Here is a 20,969-nt window from a genome sequence, read left to right on the forward strand (position 1 = left end):
GCTGTATAAGTCCCCAGCATTTGATTAACCACGAGTTGTGAATGCTCTTGATTATAATCTGATTTATGCCAAGTTCTCGTGCCAATTCTAAACCTGAAATCACAGCCTCATACTCTGCCTCATTGTTAGTTATTGAATGACATTTGATAGCCTGTCGAATGGTTTCACCCGTACGTGGTACCAAAACAATCCCTAAACCTGCTCCTTTTACATTAGATGAACCATCAGCAAATAAAGTCCAAGTTCTTGGATTAGCTCCATTGAGCACCTGTAATCCTTTTTGTGCTTCTAATTGCATGCCGTGTCTAAAATCAGCCACGAAATCAACTAACACTTGTGATTTTATAGCAGTTCTAGGTTGGTACGTGATTTTGTATTCACTTAACTCTATTGCCCACTTAGCCAACCTACCTGATAATTTATGCTTATGCAATATATTACGTAAAGGATAGGCGGTTACTACAGCAATAGGATGACATTGAAAGTAACGCCTTAATTTCCTAGATGCCATGATTAATGCGAGTGCAAGCTTTTCCAATTGAGGAAACCGCGTTTCCGCATCTAACAAAGATTTACTAACATAATAGATAGGGGATTGTTTACCTTGTTCTTCTCAAACCAAAACCGCACTTACCACTACTTCTGAAACAGCAAGGTAAATGAGCAATCTTTCCCCAGCCTTTGGTTTTTCTAGTAACGGTGGATTTGATAAGTACACTTTCAAGTTCCTGAGTGCTTGCTGACACTCTTCGTTCCATTCAAAATGATCCTGCTTCTTAAGAGCTGAGAAGAATTGAAAACACTTCTCTGATGATTTAGAAATGAATCTTCCCAAAGCTGCAACCCTTCCTGTTAATCTTTGAACCTCTTTCTTGCTCGAGAGTATATCAGGGATTTCTTCAATGGACTTAATCTGTGCAGGATTTACCTCAATACCACGGTTAGAAACAATAAAACCTAAGAACTTACCTGATGCAATACTAAATGCACATTTTTCGGGATTTAACTTCATATTAAATTTCCGCAAAATTTTAAAAGTTTCAGATAGATGCAATATATGATCTCCTGAATGCTGAGTTTTAACAAGCATATCATCTATATATGCCTCCATATTTTTCCCAAATGCTCTTGAAACATTTTGGTAACTAACCTCTAATACGTTGCTCCTGCATTCTTTAGACCAAAGGGCATTACTTTATAACAGTAAGTCCCCCTGTCTGTTATGAAGGAAGTTTTTTCTTCATCTCCTGGATCCATTTTAATCTGATTATACCCTGAATATGCATCTAAAAAACTTAATAGTTCATGACCTGCAGTTGCATCAATCAATTGATCTATGTGTGGCAGTGGAAAAGAATCTTTAGGGCAGGCTTTATTAAGATCTATGTATCTACACAAACCTGCCACTTACCGTTCTTTTTTGGAACTACAACAGTGTTGGCTAACCAGTTAGGATACTTTACCTCACGAATAGAGCCAATTTTTAGCAAATTTTGGACTTCTTCTTGAATCACCTGATTCTTGAAAGTTCCTTGCTTTCTTTTCTTTTGCTTGACTGGAGGATATGAAGGATCTTCATTTAGTTTATGAGTCATCACCTCCGGTGGTATCCCTGTCATGTCAGTATGGGACCAAGCAAAACAGTCTGCGTTAGCTTTTAAAAATTCAATTAACTTACGCTTCACCTCCGGGCTAAGATTAGCTCCTATATACACTTCTCTCTCTGGCCAGTGTATAAACAAAACCACAGCCTCCAGCTCTTCTATCGTCGTTTTGATGTTTTCATTTTCCTCTGGTTCTTGAATGGAATTGGGCCTTGAATCTACATCTGTTTGCTCTTGTTCAGTTGAGGTTGACGCTATGTTATCCTCAACTGAATTCTGTAATTGCTATTTTTCTTCACCCTTCGTGCTTGAATCTGCCATGGAGTTGATGTTCCTAGATGTCTGTTGATCTCCCCGGATTTGACATATTCCCCATGGCGCTGGAAATTTAATGAATTGATGCAAATTTGAAGGAACAGCGTCCATCTCGTGGATCCATGGTCTCCCAAGAATCATATTGTAAGCCATCTCCATGTCTACTACCTGGAACTTTGTGTCTTTGACGACTCCTTCAGCAAATGTGGTAAGCGTTACCTCTCCTTTTGTAACGACGCTGGGATTATCAAAACCAGATAGAGTATGTGCCTTTGGTATTACTTTTTCTTCAGCTTGCATCTCACGTAATACTCGTATCAAAATAATGTTCACAGAACTACCTGGATCAATCAAAACTCGTTTCACGTTAGTGTCATGTATAAGTAAAGATATTACCAGTGCATCGTTATGTGGAGTTAATAGACCCTCGGCATCTGCATCATTGAATGTAATATTTTCTTCCTCCAATATATGCCGCAGCCGCTTCCCGTGAGTAATTGTTACTTTGGAAATCTTATTTGTTGTAGTATATAACACGCCATTGATATCTTCACCTCCACTTATAACGTTGACAGTTCTTTTGGGTGAAGGTGGCTTTGGAGGCTCTTGCATGTTCTTCATGTATGCTTGTTTACCTTTCTCACTGAATAACTCAGTGAGATACCCCTATTTTAGCAAATGATCAACTTCACCTTGCAAAAACCTGCAATCTGCTGTTTTATGCCCGTGATCGTTATGAAATTCGCACCAATGATCAGGGTTTCGTCTGTTTGGATTCGATCGCATTTCCTTTGGCCACCGTACCTTATCTCCCATGCTTCTTAAAACAGCTACGAGCTCAGAAGTGCTTACGTTGAAATTATAACCACCAAACCTTGCCTTCAGACCCATATCATCATCTCGTGGCTCGCGTGTGTTTCGATCATTCCCAAATCTGGAAGATGAGCCTGATTCTTTATTCCTTGATCTGTGATCGTACCTCTGATTATCCTGCTTTGATCGTGAGTCTCTCCCCGCAGGTCCCATGTATGGATCGTACCTGTTTTTACCGGATCTTTTTTCATTTTCTGCACGTCTTGAGCTTACTTTTTCTTCTTTTTTATGTCGTAAAATAATATCTTCTTCAATCCTCATCTTTGTACTGTATCTGTTATAGACGTCATTCCACGTCGTTGCTGGAAATTCTCGGAGGCTTTCTTTGAGTCGCCTCGTAGCTTCTGAACTGTTCTCATTCAAGTTGCTTGTGAAGGCTATGGCTGCCCAGTTGTCAGGTACACGTGGCAATGTCATTCTTTCACGTTGAAATCTGTCTACGAATTCTCTAAGCAATTCTGAGTCTCCTTGCTTGATCTTGAAGATATCTTCCATTCTTTTTTCAACTTTTTGAGCTCCCGAGTGTGCTTTGATAAAAGAATCTACAAGCTCAGCAAAAGAATTTATAGAATTTTCGGGTAAAAGAGAATACCATGTTAACGCTCCTTTAGTGAGCGTTTCACCGAATTTTTTGACTAAGACTGATTCAATCTCCTGCTTAGTCAGGTCGTTGCCCTTTACGCCTGTTGTAAATGCAGTAACGTGGTCTCGTGGGTCTGTTGTTCCATCGTACTTTGGTATATCAGGCATTTTGAACTTCTTTGGAATTGGGAGAGGAGCAGCACTTGGCTTCCAAGGCTGTTGAGAATACTTATCCATATCTACCCCTTTGATCACGGGCGGCACCCCAGGTATCTGCTCTATGCGATCACTTTGCTCCTTGAGCTGTTTCTGCAATGTTAGTACTAAATTCTATAAATTAGAATTACCTGGTTCTCCCTCCTGTGATTCGCTGGGGGTTCCCCCACTACCTGAATTAACGAGTCCGAAACGAGGGTTCTCTAGAGTGTTGTTATTTGGTGTGGGTGTAGGTGGTGCAGCGGGTAATTGACTAGCAAAAGCTTGAAGAGCTTTATTGACTTGTGATGCGATAAGTTTTTGTAAAGCTTCATCCGTAGCCTCCACATTTTCGAATTGAGCTTGTCCATCTGTATGAGACCCCTCAGGAGTGCCTTCACGAGACCGTCGTGGAGAACCTTGTGGAGAAGGAACTAATGCATTATTATCCTGCAGATCTCCCTGAAGTTGCTGATTTGTTTGATTTTCTTGATTTCCTTGAGTGTTATCATTGTTATTTGCCATAGTTGATGTAACAAGGAAAGTTAAGCAAAGAGGAAATAGATTATCAGATTCCCGGTAACGGAACCAATTTGTTTAACCAAAAAATAGAATTTTAGTCAAAGCTAGAATTTAGAAGAACTCGGGTTACTGATAATCAAAGAAATGAATAAAAGGAAATAATTCTGAGTAGTAATATAATAATCAAGAAAAACAAATGATACCAATGTATATTTCAATAGCTTTTTTTTGTGTCCCTTACAACTGATCATATATCTCCTTTTTATAGGTACCTTTGAGAATGTGCGTTATGCCCAAATCATAACGAGGCTATTATGAATAATTAAAGACATTAAATGCTACGTTACTCAATCATTACATTGAATATATATATTCCTTAACGGACTCAGCATTTAATACCCATTAAATGTTGTATCTGCACGCTTTTTTATAACCAGATTCATTCCTTCTAATGCCCGGATATAAATGATTTAAATAGGTACGGGCGCCGTGCTACTTATCTGATGTCCCGTGCCTCTTCCTTCTTCTTTGCTGGTGTCTGTTTTACAATTCTTGAATCGTGTCTAATTGAGATTTATTGACCATTTGACCAATCCACGTGTCCTGACACGTCACCATATATATAAAATAGAATTTTCCCCAATACAATCACACTACATGATAATGATACCAAAACTTCCTAGAGGTCGTTTGGTTTGATTAGTTACGATGAAATTAGTTATTTTGATATTATTTTTTATTGATTGTTTAATATATTATATTAATTATAAAATTATCAAATTACTATTTTAACCTAGAATAATTTATTTTGAGATTACTATTCCACCATCTGACATGTATATGTTATTCTAATACAATTTTAGTTATCTCAGGATTAATAGCCAAACAAGAAATAAGGTGATGCTAAATTTTTAAGCCAGAATTATTTTTGCTTATTCATTATACCAAACAACTTAGGCTCTGTTGCCCATATTTTCTTTCCTTTTTTTTTCAATATTTTAAAAAATGTGTTTGTCCATGAAATTTTACAAGTTTTTGAAATTTTTTCGAAAATGAGCTTTCCAAAAAAATATTTTTTCCCACTCACAAAACCGCAACATTTTATCAAGTGAAATGCATGTTCAAACATATTTTTAAATTCTAAATACTATTTTCCAACTTAAATCTAAATGCTATTTTTTCCCCAAAATTATAGTAATTTTTATGTTCAAACGCCTACTTAAAGTTCAATTTAGTATAAAACGTTCTTTTTGGGTAAATATCATAAAGTTCAATTGTTAAAATCTTCGTTTTAACAATTTGTCCAGATTAAAAAAGTTTTTTAAAAAAACAAAAAAACTCGCTGGTATAAAAATCCTTATCTCTCTCTCTCTCTCTCTCTCTCTCTACACGAACACAGTGTCAAGACACTGATGCTTTCTCCGGCATTGAGAGCAAATTGAACGGAGTTGACGGCCACCGGTATTCTGAAGCTTTTATTTTTGCAGATTATTTCTCCATATATTTATTTCAGGTAAACCCAATCATCTTTTATTTATATTTATTTTCATGACTTGGATACTTTATAATTTTCTACTTCCATTCTCTGGAAATTATGTTGTTTATTATTTTCTTTTATTTTTTGCTCAACGCGTTTCTCCATTTTATTACTACAGTATGTCGGAAGATGGTGTAATAGGGTTAACTTATCTAATTTTGAGGTTAAATAGTTTTTTAGAATTTCGTAAGTGAATTTATGTACTATGAGGGTGTTTGGCTAAGCTTATAAGCTGGTCAATCTGGCTTATAATTATATTTTGGCTTATCTATGCGTTTGGTAAAATTAGAAGCGCTTATAAGTTAAGCGCTTATAAGCCACAAATAAGCCAAAAGCCATAAGTTGGTCTCCCCAACTTATCAAATTTCAGCTTATAAGCAGTTTAAGTTTGACCAAAATATTTACTATTCTATCCCTAAAATATTCTTTTTAAAACGAAACTCTTCGTATACCCAGTTCTTTAGCTGCATATTATTAATTTCAGCACTTCTATCCAAATACGTAACTGCTTATTTTTTAATTCAGCTTCAGCACTTAAAAGTGCTTTTCAGCACCTAATGCTTATCAGCTACTCTAAATCAGCTAAGCCAAACGGGCTCTATATATAAACAGCTACTAAAAATCAGAACTTTTTATACTAGTTAAACTCTTTAAAATGATAGAAATGTTCTTAGAGAAGACAATTGTACTCTCTAAATAGGAATAATGTCCATATTGGGACAGAGGGGGTATAAATATTTATGTTTTACTATGTTCTTTGCATTCTTGTTTATTTATTAAATTTCAAAAGTTTTTCTTTATTTTTCCGATTTGAATTCTGTTTAGAATGGTATATATGAGTGTCCCAAATGAAAGAGACTTAAAGGTCTAACAGGGGTGTTGCAGATTTTAAAAAGAAAATGTTGAAGGTACAATGTAAATTGAATTAGGGAAAAAGAAATTTTCTTTTAAATGTGGTTATGGCAATATAAATTTGAAGGATCAAATCAAGTTGTAGAAGCTCTCAAGCTTGTTCCCAAAAAATTTCCGAGTTCATTTGGTTTGCTACTTCTTATTTTTGATAATTAGCGTTAACATCTAATATGATCAGACTCTTTAGTTTTAGAGAACTCATACTTTGCACAAAAGACAAAATTATTCAAGTATTTTAATGAGATAGACATGAATAGAGCGGAATAGATCCAAATGATTCATATAGTCGAGCCCAACTTATATGGTATTATGTCATGTATCCTAGTCATGTTATGCTTTCATTAGATTTGGTTGTTTTGGATTCACAAACTGATATCTAAATGAACTATGTTTAATTGTAGGGCTCATAACCCAAGTATTGAAAACGACTAAAATCCCTTCTTCCCGCCCAGAGTAAACCTGCATGTGATCTTAATTTCGAAGATGCAAATCTCTGTAGCGACTGTAATCCCAAAAGTGCCTTCATTCACCACATTTTACCAGTTCACCTCAAATCCAGCTCAACACGGTCTTAAAAAACCGAACCATGGTCTCTCAGTACAAACACACATCAATCTTCCAGCTCCATGTGCTGTCAAAAGTTCCTCTACTGGCTTCTTGTCTGCCATTGAGAGAGCAATAGAGGAAGAAGAGTATAGAAAAGCCAGGGCTGAGGTAAACCGGCAAGGGATAAATATTGAAGGTTATTCAATTGAAGGACACTCGATTGGTGGGCATGAGACCTGTGTTATTGTGCCACAACTGAAAGCTGCTTTTGATATTGGGAGATGCCCATCAAAGGCTGTTCATCAAAACTTCTTGTTTATCACTCACGCTCATCTTGACCACATTGTAAGCTTTCCCGCTATTTATAGTGTTTCTCTGCATTCAGTAGTAGATGTACTCAGACAGAGAAATTTAATTTTAAGTATGTAATAATCCATGGGCCTACGCACAACTCTTGGTATAAAAAGCAGACTTTGTTCCATGGCTTGAGTTGAACTTTGAAGCCAGCAGTGACTTTTGTGATATCTTGTGATTCAGGGTGGACTTCCTATGTATATTGCCACTCGTGGCTTGTACGGCTTGAAACCTCCGACAGTCTTCGTACCTCCTTCCATAAAAGAAGATGTAGAGAAGTTGCTTGATGTTCATAGATCAATGAGTCAGGTGGAACTGAATTTGGATCTGATTGCTTTGGATGTAGGTAAATATTCTGTTTTCTTTACATACATTTCTTCTCCATTTTGTTTTCCTATCTCCATGTGTAAAATGTATTGGAAACTTTGCACTCAGGGGAAACATATGAAATGCGGAATGACCTGGTAGTAAGACCAGTTAGAACTCACCATGTTATTCCCAGCCAGGTTTGTTTGCAAATCAGTTCTTTTTATTTCTGTATTTGAAATACCTCGAAACCTTTTATCTCAATTTGAATATGTTGAATACTTACTCTAGACTTGGAAATGTTGAATATCTTCCAAGATTTCAGACTCTGGTTAATGCCTACAACCTTGACATACATGCGAATGTGGTCATATTCAATTTATTGACTTGTTATTTCTTTACTGCGTTCTCCAGGGCTATGTGATATACTCAGTCAGAAAGAAGTTGAAGAAGCAATACATTCATCTACAGGGGAAACAAATAGAGAAACTGAAGAAATCGGGTGTTCAGGTTCATAATTTGTAACATAAGTTTTTGTGATATGAGTGGTGGCTCAAATCTGTTTTCTTGTCTAATGAAAATGTTCATTTGTTAGATAACAGATAGTGTGTTGTGTCCTGAAGTAGCCTTCACAGGAGATACAACATCAGACTTTTATCTTGATCCTCGCAGTGCTGATGCTTTGCGGGCAAAAGTTCTTATAACTGAGGTATAGCTGAATGAATAACATATAAATTGATTCTCATAACCAAGTTCAACCAGTGTCCTTTGTGCATTTTAGCATTTGAGTTATTGATATATTTTTGTCTCAAACTAATTCTTAATTGGTCTTGAAGTTCAGATGAATTATCTTGTAATAATCTCCTTTTAACTCCTTCACTGACCAAAAGTGTAGGTATAGGGTTACATATTAGTTTCCTTACACTGATCTATTCATTGAGGATAGAGGATAGACCCATGAAGGGGAGCCTTGGCATAACTGGTAAAGTTGCTGCCATGTGACCAGGAGGTCACGGGTTCGAGCCGTGGAAACAACCTCTTGTAAAAATGCAGAGTAAGGCTACATACAATAGACCCTTGTGGTCCGGCCCTTCTCAGACCCCGCGCATAGCGGGGAGCTTAGTGCACCGGGCTGCCCTTTATTGAGGATAGACCCAGACTGTAAGTGCTGCAGCTCTGCTGTTTATTACTTTATAAATAAGCTTGTATCTTGATTCCTTTAAAACCTTGTTTGTTGAGTTTTAATCATTATAGGCCTAAAAGGTAAGGCAAAATAGGAAAGGAGAGCAAAGTGGCTTCTTATGTGCATGGTCAGAACAGGAGTTGTGTGGTGTACCTTAATGTCCTAATAGTTCTAATGATTTCATTTTAACTTCCTCTTGTTTCTGAACAATGGAGTTTAATCCGCTAATTTTTACCTTCTTAAATGGTGTACTCTAGGGGAAAAACATGACAAGTTACTGCAATTCATGCATCAAGTATATATAATATTTCACTCCTATTGATTGCATGGCTGTGATTTACAGCCCTAGCATCTTAAGGTGTTAACTGATAACCTAATATGTCCATCTCTATCGGGAAATCTGTAAGCTTTCAAATACACGAACCTCGAGGTTGTAGCAGCAGCAAAAATGGAAGTAATATCCAAAGGATGAAAGTCCATACGGGGGTCTATCGGAAACAACCTCTCTACCTTTTCAAGGTAGGGGTAAGTCTACGTACACACTACCCTCCCAAGACCCCACTTGTAGGATTACACTGGATTGTTGTTGTTGTTGATGATGAAAGCCCATACTGTGTTATGAAATTCCTTGATAGAATTGCTGTGTGTTTAGCAACATATTTGTATGTCAATTACCTGATTATTTTCTGCAATGCCATGAATGTTAGAAACATATCTTCTTCTTTTTTGTTGATAAAGTGTAATCAACTTTTTGAATCCTTTTTTCTTTCTAATGCCCTTTCTTTAGCAGAGTCCATTTAACGCAAGCTGGTTTATCCTTGTAATGTTGATTGGCTTAGTGAAAATGGAATGGTCAAAAGAAAAAACAATTAGAACAATTTCCTCACTTTATGGAAGCATTCTAATGCAGCAGTTAGGATCAAGCTTTAATCTCATCTCTAAGACATAATTTCTGCTTTGACAGGCAACATTCTTGGATGACAACTGCGGCGTTGAGCATGCACGGGAGCATGGTCATACACATCTATATGAGGTATACCTGAGTCATTGGAATACCTACATAAGATTTACCATGATGCTAAATATAGTTCTTCTATCTTTGGCTCGAGCGACGAGCTATACTCCCCCTTTTGACTGTTGGAAGGTATTTGAGAACTGTAGTCAGTTAATTCTTCCAACTTTTGGAATTGCAGATAATGGAACATGCCCAATGGATACGGAACAAAACACTTGTTTTAACCCATTTTTCACCACGCTACAACATTGAGGTAGTCAACTCAGTCTCAACATTAGTGGTTTCAGTTTCTTTCAACTTAATTAGTTTCTCCTAGACTTGGATAATGAGAAGCCTGTATTCTTCTTAAAATTTGGCTTGTTTGGCATTTTTCATTGATTTACAGGACATTCGTCAAGGTGTATCAAAGTTGCAACCCCTGGTATCAGCCAAAGTGGTTGCCTTAACTGAGGGCTTCAAATCAATGCACTTATAGTTATTCTTTTCCTCTTTTTGTAAGAAAACTTACACATGCCTAGTTAGTGAAACTGTGTACAGTTTTGTATGGTTAGTTGTGAGAAATAGAGGTAATTCATGCTCTTTTACAAACTCTTTTACTTTGTACAAGTTTCACCAAGCATCTGTATTATTTTTGACTTAACCAAAATGCTTCATGTGCACATACATGTCTTGCATTCGTTGATTTAGTACAACTATTTACTTGGTCAATTTATGTATACAGTAATTAACCAAGGATAAATTAGTCACTCTCCTAGTTGGCTAGTTCTCTCTACACACCATCCTCCTATATAAAATCATAGGAAAAAGAGAATAAAAATTTTAACACTTACTTTTTGTTTCAAACTATATGAATAATGGCTAATAATTTTTAAAATGTATTCTTTTGTCATTTCGATATAAGGAAAGTTACAACTTGTAACAATTTTAGTGTAGTTTTTTGAGTATTTACATTAATATTATTTGATTTAACTCTGATAATTGGTTATATAATCATATTGACTATCTATAAGTAAATATATAAATTGGGACAGGATGGAGCATTAGGTAAAGAGACGATTTCAACATTTGAACACTGCGTACAAAAGAAAATTTATTTTACACAAAATTTACATGGGAAAACTGCACAGTATAGCTGCTCTAAACAATAATAGCTGGCAAATTGTATATTTTTTTATTATAAATAATGTATAATATACAAAAATTATATATTAGTGTATTTTTTTTACATATTAACTAGCGAATGTAATTATTTTAAATTTACATAAGCTAGATAAAGCGAAGTAGCTGAGGTCGGGCTAATAACTTGAGTCGCCCATGGGCTGATTAGTAGAGGCCTAAGGCCCATTTAGTGTAACCACAACACTGGACTGTAGTGTAGGCCCACACCATATTGTTCGCGTTGTAAACTTTAAACTGAACGAGTAGTGCAAGACTGAAATACGCAGAGTTTTCTTGTTGTTTCTGAAAAAAAAAAAAGAAAAAAAGAACGACTCTCCCATGTCATGCACAAGAAAACAGGCATGAATAAAAATATCTACATATTTGCAGAACAAAAGCACTTGATGCAAAAGATGATTTGATCATGTTTTACGTTGACCTCCAAATGCATCGTGAAACCATGGCGTGTGAAGGTGTTAAAAGGAAATGAACAGAAAACAAACAAAGAAAAAGAGATTAACAGAATTCCCCTGCATTCATAAAAATATCATTTTCCATTACTTCCTCAAACTAGAATAGACATCAGCATTTCATTCTTCATCCTTATTTCTGATCTCCAAATCAAGAAAACAAAGTCAGAGCTACCACGCGCCCAGAAAACCGGGGAAAAAAAGGAAAATGAGAAATGAAAAAAAAGAAGCTAATAACAATTGTAAATCAGCATGGCAGAATATGACCTACCATCACAGTTTACAGATGTACATACATATCCTCTTTTACCTCCAGGCACGAGCGGTGAAAATGAAAGTAATTTGGATCTCTAGACCTGCTACAGAAACAGCTGATGGTAATTATGAGAAACACCACGACCAAAATACATAAAATGAACAAACAAATTCTTGTAGCAGAAAACCTGCACAGCATCTTTAAGTACTGATGAACCGTTTGTTCCTTAGTCGCACGACTTTCATTCTCGCAGAACTACATAGAAGCACACTCCCAGAAAAGGACACAACTTCTGTCCATTTGAAATCTTGGTTTTTAGTTAATAAAAAAGTTAGCAGTTAAAACCAACAGAAACTTGGAAGGAAACAATATGTCTTGCTTGGGTGAAAACAAGAAGGAATCAAGGTTAACGTTGACATATCTCAGAACAATACTATGCCAAGTGTCGATTAACTTTACACTTGCTATACTACTTTTGTCTATAATTAGTTACACAGATGTTGATTTAGAGCATAATGAATCATTAAGAAATGACATCGAATCGAAGAATAACAGTTCAGGGATGTCAAGAGAGGCATACACTTTCATAGAAATAGCAACCAAAAACTCTTCTATAGCTGCTAAAAGAGACAGCCCAATAATTTGATTACACATTTTAAAACTGAGTGCCTTTGATTTACATTTTATCCACAACACCTTGAGATTTTGTAAACTATATTATCTACATCGATCCAATTAAATGTAAATGTCTTTTCCTGCTATGTCCATAAAAAGAAAAGACTATAACTCTTCTCTATACATACAAGGAAGTAAGTCTTCCACCATATTCTAGTGCAAAATAAGTGCAACATGCAATTGGAGGATCCATAAACAGAGAGACAGCATATTATAAGACATTATATACAAATAGCTGTATCTGAATTAATTTACTTTTCTCGGCAAAAAAACATGCCAATATCGAAGTTATCCTGACAACACAAATCATGAAGCTTTATAGTAGCAGCAACAAAAGCCATGAATTGTCTTATCTGTGGGATAGTTGTTGAAGGAGAGGAGCTGCAAATGCAAGCATCATCTTTTGACTTTTGGAGGCAAAGGATGTATGCATCCAACTGTTGCCCTGGAAAATTCACACGTTATGAATAAAACGCTTTGGAAAGAAATGCATACGCTCCCAACAAGACCATCAAAGAGATTGGTAATTCAAATCCACAATATGTCAACATTATGAAAAATACATCATACATTTAAGGTACTAACAATATAAATTTAAATGTCCTCATTTTTACAACAGTAGAAACTAAAAGGAAACTACTTGGGCAAGATATCTGAAACTATAAAGTAATGCATTCAAAAAAAATGGAAGTTTATTTCTTTCCAAGAATATAAGGCTGATAACATAGTTACAATTGCTCAACTGTCTACAGCAATGGAGGTAAGCAACCAATACAAAAATTATAAATGAAACACCTATTCTCATGCTTGTTAATTACAAGGTTATCCAAGGCAAAACACGGATGAGATCCAACCATTGCAAAGAAAGGTGAAAGGATGAAATAAAAAATCAACTGACATGAACACCAGTTCCAGCAGAAATTAAAGTCCTCAGCTCAGCTAAATGTTCATCATTTGAAATATGGAGCGAGATGCGAAGATTCGTTAACAATGCTTCTTGGTCCCAACTTAAGGGACCGGAAGCATACAATGCCTCCAAAGTGCAGCGATAAGCATGTAACTCCAAACTATGAATACTTGCTGCTACTTTCTCTGGTGAAGAAAGAGAGTGTCTTTCCTCCTCATCTGCTGAATTTCGAAAAGACTCTGCATCACTGCAAAGAAGCTCAGCTCCTTGGCAATAAACTTCTACTGGAGAACAGTTAGAGAATTCATCGTTGATACTACAACTACCAACAGAACAGGCATCGCTATGAGAATCACTAGATTCTGTACTTGTGGTAAGGAAATAGCCAACTGAACCACTTCTTTTGGTTTGCCTCAATGCGCAATATCCATCAGATACATCGTTCAATGAATTATGCACATACTTTTCATCTGTTCTATTCTCTTTGCACTTAGCACTAACATTGACCTGTCCCTTAAAGGCAGCTGTCACCACTCTCCGTCTCTTAAAAGCTCTCTCGGTTGCCTCTAAATCCTGAATGTTTCTAGAGGTTTCAGTTTTAGTGAGGGCAACATGGGATGAACTATTCAGCAAGCTAATACTATGAGACTTCCTCAATTCAGTACACTCTAAATGATCGTCCCCAAGAAATTTAAGAGACAGGACCTTGCTCACTTTTTTAGAAGGTATTACAGCAGAAAGGTGATCACACAGTCCAGATCCCTAAAAGAAGAAACAAACATGTAGTCAACAAACACATCATTAGAGATCAATTATTTTCAACCAAACAATATAAGGAATGAAGAAAAAACGATAAAGGATAAGTGGAACTCAAACAATAAAGCGAAAAAGGGTGAAATAAAACTGGGAAGTTGTATACTTCTATTAGACACCATGCAACCGAGGAGATTGGGGAAAAAAATCACAATGAAATGAATTGGGAGCATTAGGTTTGGGGAAAGGGAGAGGAGGGGAGACTATAAACTCACCTTCCCAATCAAGTCCTCTTCCTCATATAGCACTCTGGTCTTTGATCTGTGCACGCAAAGCTCCTTCAGGCGACGTACCAAATAGTAGTCTCTATCCAGAACCTTAACAATTGTGGCAGTTGATTCGTCAACAACTCGACCAATTTCCTCATTATCCACACATGGTGTACAAGATCTGATATCCTTCCTCGACACCCTCTCAATCCTTCCCCTGCTTTCCATTCTTGTGTCCACGCTATTCTTCCACTTTTTCATAATAGCGAACCTTTTCATCTATTTTCTATAGTATTTATGTTAGTTATTATTTCTATAGTTTCTGACCATGATACTTATATATTATCTTTTTGTCTCTTAGAGTCGAGGTCTATCGAAAACAGCTTATTTATCCCTTGGATAGGGGTAACTAGGAGTGTTTATGGTTCGATTTGGATTAGAACCAAACCAAACCAATTAAGTTGGTTTTTTCTCGATTTGGTTTATGCTGAGTCTCGTCGGTTTTCGGTTTTTTCGATTATTTATCGGTTTTTTCTTCACTATAAGACATACACTACCAAACACAATTCCGGCGACTACATTTTCAACGTAACAATATCAAACAATTGCCCTTTGAGAAATCTATGATTTACCAAGATATGTTGATGATAATTGAATCAAATAGTGATGAATAATTTAAGGAATCAATTAAAAATGGATTATTTTTAACATGAAATGCATTCTTACACTTGACAAAAGAAACTACCAATCAATCTAGAATATAAAGGCAAAGAACTGTACCAATAGTGCAAACGATTAACATTTACCATACAATTTTAGAAACTTTGTACAAATACATATATATATATATATATATATTATATATATATATATATATAATATATATATCTATATTGTGAGNTTGAAATAGCTATTTTTATTGTCGGTTTGGTTCGGATTTTTTTGGTTATTTTTTATTAAAACCAAAACCAAACCAAATGCGTAATAAAAAAATTTGAAATAGCTATTTCTATTGTCGGTTTGGTTCGGGTTTTTTTTGGTTATTTTTTATTAAAACCAAAACCAAACTAAATTTGATCGGTTTTTAAAATTCAAATTCAAAACCAAACCAAACTAAAAAGTATCGATTTCTTTGGTCGGTTTGGTTTGGATTTGGCTTGGTTCGGTTTTTCGGGTTTTTATGAACACCCCTGGGGGTAAGGTCTGCCTACACTCTACCCTCCCAGACCCCACTTGCGAGATTTTACTGGGTTGTTGTTGTTGTAGGGTAGTATCAGGTATTATAGGTTTTTTTTTAATCTTTTAAGTGATGCACCCACTTTAGCCCCTTTACAATATTGAATTTAAGAAAATGAGTGTAAAAGACAAATCTTTTACGTGTAAAAAAATCTCCCATGTGTAAAAAAAGAGTTAAGGTTATAAAACTAAAAACAAATTTGTAAAGAGTCAAAAAACTAATTGACCCATGTAATTGTCCAAAATAAAACAGATGGTTTTCTATGTAGTGTATAGCCTAAATTTAAGTTGCATTTTATTCCATCTTCTTCGTTTTATGTGATTGTGTTTGACCATATATAGAGTTTAAGATATTAATTTGGCTGAATACATGGGCAGCCCCTTAAACTTGATCAACTTTTTCATTTAGGTACCTCTACTAAAGCTTGTACCTATTGAACACTTAATGTTAGTTGAAAACGTGTTAATTAAACACAAGTTGCTGACATGGCAACTAGCGTGTATCTCACCTCTTCTGCGAACGTGAAGATACATAATTTTAAAATTTTTATGTTTTCAGTTCTTTCTCCTTTAATTTATCTCTGTCACTACAATCACCCCACTACCGTATAGCTCTTCTTATGCCTTCGCTGTATCCACCAACATCAATAAACATCAGTTGACAGCTCCATAGATCACCCTTAAAACACACAACCACCGAATTCAGCCACTAAATAAACACCAATCATTCCCCTCATTCTCTCTAAAACCACCATCCTCTGATTACCCATATACAATAACTCCATCAACCCCACGGTCATAGACCCACATGCTCTGCACCCCACAACCTCAAATCCATTAGATTACAAATAATATTAAGAAATCTCAAAGATTCAGAAGGAAACGCCAAGAACCCACCCAAAAAGGCTCCTTCAAATCTTAATTTTCTCCACACTCCCTTCTAAGTTGCATCAATTTGACTTGTTTTTAAAGTTGCTTTGATTTTTAGTTTTTTATGGGGTTGAAAGAGCGGTGCAATGGAGTGATTCTGAAGGTGAAGATTTGTATTTAACGTATATGAATTTATGGGTTTACAGGGGGTTATGGTGCATCCATGATAAGGAAGGTTAGGAAGACAAACAATAGAAGAAGAAGAAAAAGATAGGAAAAGAAAGATGAATGATTTGTTTGCAGGTGGTTTCAATGGTGGAAGAGAGGACGTTGAAGAAACAACGAAAAAAGGCTGGGTTTGTTGATGCAAACGCAGAATAATTTTTGTCTTTTTCATTAAGCTGCCACATGTCTTTATTTTATTTGTTCATTGCCACTTCATTAGCGTTTGAGCTGCACGCACACGGTCTTTTTATCAAGTTGTTCTCGAAGGGTTCAACTGGTACAATTTGAATATACTTTTTTTTGAGCAAACAAGATATATATATATATATATATATATATATATATATATATATATNCAAAACGACAAGAAAATTTTGAGGCACCAAATCTGTTGAGGCTAAAATAGCAAGAGAAGTAAGCACACACAAGTGAGTTTGAGCTAAAATCCTGCCCTACCCCTGCCCTGCCCCATTTACTATTTTCTGAAAATGTGTTTTGACCCGTCCCGCCCTGCCCTGCCCCATTAAGACTTTGCCCTGCCCTGCCCCATTAAGGTTTTGCCCTGCCCCGCCCCGTCCCATTTGCCATCCCTACTGAGAAAGAAGGATATGTATATTTTTTTTTGAGCAAACAAGATATATATATATTAATACTTAAGGAGGATGAAATACATTGTTTCCAAACATAGTGTCTCTAAGGACACTTTGATTTTCTAAGCTTGCCAATGTATTGCAAGCATCATACGATAGTTTTTTTAACAAAAATACATTCATTTAGCAAGTCTTTTTCCACAACACATTTAACATAGGATGGTGGTTCCACAAAAATCTTCATTCCTTCTTGTTCCTCCTTTGCCTTCTTGACCAGTTGATGTGCTACATTATTCCCCTGCCTAAAGTTGTGCCGAAGGATTATCCCCTTCTGTTGGTGCATTGACCACCTGCAAGCATTAACAATGTCATAATACAGTATGTTTCCTTGGAGTATCGCTTGTATGACCTCCACTGAGTCTGATTCAATTTCTAGTGGATATAAATTCCATTGCTTAGCCATTTTCAGGCCTTCCAGTATTGCTTTGAGCTCAGCCTCTAATGATCCTCCTGCATATGTAGATTTACCAAAGCCTACGATCCAGTGTCCTTTAAAGTTTCTAAAAATGCCTCCTAAACCACTTTTTTGTGTAACGACATTATGGCTAGCATCTATGTTAAATTTTATCCAACCTTGTAGTGGTTTGTGCCATGCCACCTTAATAGTGGCTTTTGGGGGGTTATGTATGCTTCTTTCAGTGAGTAGCTTGTATTCAGTGGCCTTTTTATAGACAAAATTAAAATTGATTATAGAGCAGGTGTTGTTGTGATTGTTATTATTCCTGTTTGTCCAAGTGTGCCAAATTATGAAAGGCAGGAAGGTGTCCCAATTGATAAGGCTATGCGGAATAGTATAGTTGAAATTTCTTAGTTGAATTAGCCAGTGTACCTCGTTATCTTTATAGTGATGATGTAGTCTCATTCTATCCCAAAGAGGCTTAATGGCCTTACAATGTATGAAGATATGATCATTGGATTCTTCTTCATTGTTCCTACATACTAGGCACATTTCATCTATGTTCAAACCAATTCTGGCTAGGTATTGTCTACAAGGGATCCTATTGTGGAGGCATTGCCAGAAGAAGTACTTAATCTTGTTGGGACAGTTTAGCTTCTAAATCCATTGAAAATCATCTTTTATATTATTGGAGGATTCAAGAAGGTTAAAACAAGTTTTTGAGGTGAAAAATCCTTTGGTAGTTAGAGACCATATAGGAATATCACTTTTAGGACCATTTCTCCGGATTCTGACTTTTTCTATAACCTCCTTTATGTTGTTAGGGATGTCAATAGATAATCTATCAAAATTCCAATTATTATCTAAAAATATATGCTTAATATTAATAGTATACTCATCTTGTAGTAAAGGGCCTTCCACCTTTGCTCTAAGGGTTCCAATCCCAGGTATTCAATTTGCATCCCATATATTAATGTTGGAAAGGATGTGGGGGGACCAAGTAATACCTTTGCTACATAATTCCCAACCTTTTTTTATGCTTTTCCAAATAAAAGAATTTTTATTGACAGCCTTTGAGGAAGCATAATTGGAGATTAAGAGGGTCGCCCAAGGGGATGTGGGATTTGTGAGCATTCTCCAAACCATACTAGCCAAAATGCAAAGGTTCTTTGAGTTTGCACTATGGTTTCCTAGACCCCCACTAGATTTGGGTTGGCATATGGTAGACCATTTTATAAGGTGTAACTTTCTCATATCACTAGTAGTACCCCAAATGAAATCCCTTTGCACCTTATCAATGCTTTTCAGTGTCTTCTTAGGTAGTAAAGTATACTGCATATAATGATTGGGAATTGAATTTAGGCAAGAAAGGGCTAGGGTGGTTCTTCTTGCAATATTAAGAAAATTTATTTTCCAAGTTGCTAACTGGGATCTCATCTTATCAATAATGAATTGGTAATCTCTTGGTCTAGGGGTGCTGTTTAATATAGGGAAACCTAAGTAAGTCCCAAAAGATTCACTCTTCCTAATACCTAGTATACTAGTAATTTCCATTATGTCTTGGTCCTTGCAGTTTTTTGAAAATAAAATTTTGGATTTATCTGGATTAATCTTTAGTCCAGACATTTTACTAAAACAATCAAGACCTTCCTTAATGGAGTAACATGACTTCTTATTAGCTATTGCCATTAAGGTAAGGTCGTCTGCAAAGAACAAATGAGAAAATTTTAGACTTCTCCCACTAGTGGTTATAGGGTCCCACTTCATTAAGTCTACTTGATAGTGGATATACCTAGAAAGCATCTCAAGACAAAGGATAAATATATAGGGAGAAATGGGATCCCCTTGTCTAATACCCCTGGTAAGCTCAAAAGAATTTGTGATTGAGCCGTTGACCAGGACTGAAATTGAGCTAGTAGAAATGCAATTCAAAAGGAGTTTGGAGAATTTGGGTGGGAAATTGAAGTATTGAAGAGTGTAGTGAATAAAGGACCATTCAATACTATCAAAAGCCTCCAAATCAATTTTCAGCAGCATTTGACCTTTTTTACCTTTCAATTTCCTCAAGTTTGAAACAATGTCTTGAATAATAACAACATTATCAGAGGCTCTTCTATTTTTTAGGAAGCTTTCTTGATAAGGGCTGATGATGTTATTAAGAAAAGGTTTTAGTCTATTTGCTAAGATCTTTGTCACTATTTTATAAATTGTATTACATAAACCAATAGGTCTAAAATTTCTTATGTTATTGGCATTAGGAATCTTAGGTTTGAGACATAAGAAGGTTTTATTAATAAAAGGTGGAATTGCTTGGTTTTCAAAAATGTTATTACAGAGGTTAACCACAGAAGGGCCTATGGTATTCCAATACCTTTGATAGAAAAAGGGATATATACCATCCGGCCCCGGAGCTTTAAAGGGTTTAAGAGAGAACAAAGCTCTCTTGATTTCAATTTCTAACAAGGGACCGTCTAGTGAACAAAGATCAAATTGGCTAGCGTGTGAGCTAGGATGCAAGGGGTTAAAACTACTGTTTACTTAATGAGTAGTGGTAAACAGAGTTTTAAAGTAGCTGGTAACATGGGATATAACACTAAGAGGGTCATTGATCCAATTACCTGTATCATCCTTAAAATAATTAATTTTGTTACACCTCCTCCTATTAGTGGCACAGATATGGTAATACTTGGTGTTAGTGTCACCCTCGTTAAGCCACATTATCCTAGATCGAATTTTCCAGTAGTCTTCTTCAATTACAAGAAGATTGTTGTATTCATTTTTTAATTCTTTTTCCAGAGTTTGAAGGAAAATACTAGTTGTGTAGTGGCTAGAGTTTTGGGTTCCATTTAGGCGAGCCAGTAGGTTACGCTTTTTTCCCATAAGATCTCCAAATTTTTTGGTTTTCCATCTCTTAATACAATCCACAAAATTATGATAATTACTAAGGTAATTAGGTTCACACCATATTTTGGTCACTAGGGGTTGGAATTCCGGATGTTTACACCAATATGTTTCAAGCCTAAAGGGTTGTTTATGAATTAATCTAGTTTTTGGAATAAGTTCTACTAAAATAGGATTGTGGTCCGAGTGGGTCTTAGGTAGGTGAATTATGGAACTATTGGGAAATAATTCAATCCATTTATCATTACCAAATGCTTT

The 20,969-nt window shown here is 35.9% G+C and overlaps 2 protein-coding genes across 2 annotated transcripts; one reads left to right on the forward strand and one right to left on the reverse strand.

The window, feature by feature from the left end:
• The first annotated feature begins 5,436 nt into the window (after window positions 1-5,436).
• On the forward strand, window positions 5,437-10,620 carry LOC109218141 (ribonuclease Z, chloroplastic). The gene is made up of 9 exons (XM_019382473.1): window positions 5,437-5,604; window positions 6,942-7,431; window positions 7,624-7,786; window positions 7,876-7,946; window positions 8,161-8,256; window positions 8,342-8,455; window positions 9,894-9,962; window positions 10,123-10,197; window positions 10,330-10,620. The coding sequence occupies exons 2-9, from the start codon at window positions 7,024-7,026 to the stop codon at window positions 10,417-10,419; spliced, it is 1,086 nt and encodes a 361-aa protein (XP_019238018.1). The 5' UTR covers window positions 5,437-5,604; window positions 6,942-7,023; the 3' UTR covers window positions 10,420-10,620.
• Window positions 10,621-13,177: 2,557 nt separating this feature from the next.
• LOC109218142 lies at window positions 13,178-14,693 on the reverse strand. Its single transcript, XM_019382474.1, has 2 exons — window positions 14,439-14,693; window positions 13,178-14,172 (listed from the first exon to the last, which is right to left on the reverse strand). Exons 1-2 carry the CDS (start codon window positions 14,691-14,693, stop codon window positions 13,393-13,395), a joined length of 1,035 nt encoding a protein of 344 aa, XP_019238019.1. The 3' UTR covers window positions 13,178-13,392.
• Window positions 14,694-20,969: the final 6,276 nt, after the last annotated feature.

The sequence above is a fragment of the Nicotiana attenuata genome, unplaced genomic scaffold (genome assembly GCF_001879085.1).
Source record: "Nicotiana attenuata strain UT unplaced genomic scaffold, NIATTr2, whole genome shotgun sequence".
Taxonomy (NCBI): domain Eukaryota; kingdom Viridiplantae; phylum Streptophyta; class Magnoliopsida; order Solanales; family Solanaceae; genus Nicotiana; species Nicotiana attenuata.

What these genes read in the sequence shown, in the direction of transcription:
- LOC109218142 (XM_019382474.1), bottom strand. Translation starts at nt 14,693, where the DNA reads ATGAAAAAGTGGAAGAATAGCGTGGACACAAGAATGGAAAGCAGGGGA. An exon ending in AAGAGGACTTGATTGGGAAG is followed by an intron (nt 14,173 to 14,438) that starts GTGAGTTTATAG and finishes TTCTTCTTTTAG; the next exon opens with GGATCTGGACTGTGTGATCA.
- LOC109218141 (XM_019382473.1), top strand. Translation starts at nt 7,024, where the DNA reads ATGCAAATCTCTGTAGCGACTGTAATCCCAAAAGTGCCTTCATTCACC. An exon ending in TCTGATTGCTTTGGATGTAG is followed by an intron (nt 7,787 to 7,875) that starts GTAAATATTCTG and finishes CTTTGCACTCAG; the next exon opens with GGGAAACATATGAAATGCGG. An exon ending in ACCATGTTATTCCCAGCCAG is followed by an intron (nt 7,947 to 8,160) that starts GTTTGTTTGCAA and finishes TGCGTTCTCCAG; the next exon opens with GGCTATGTGATATACTCAGT.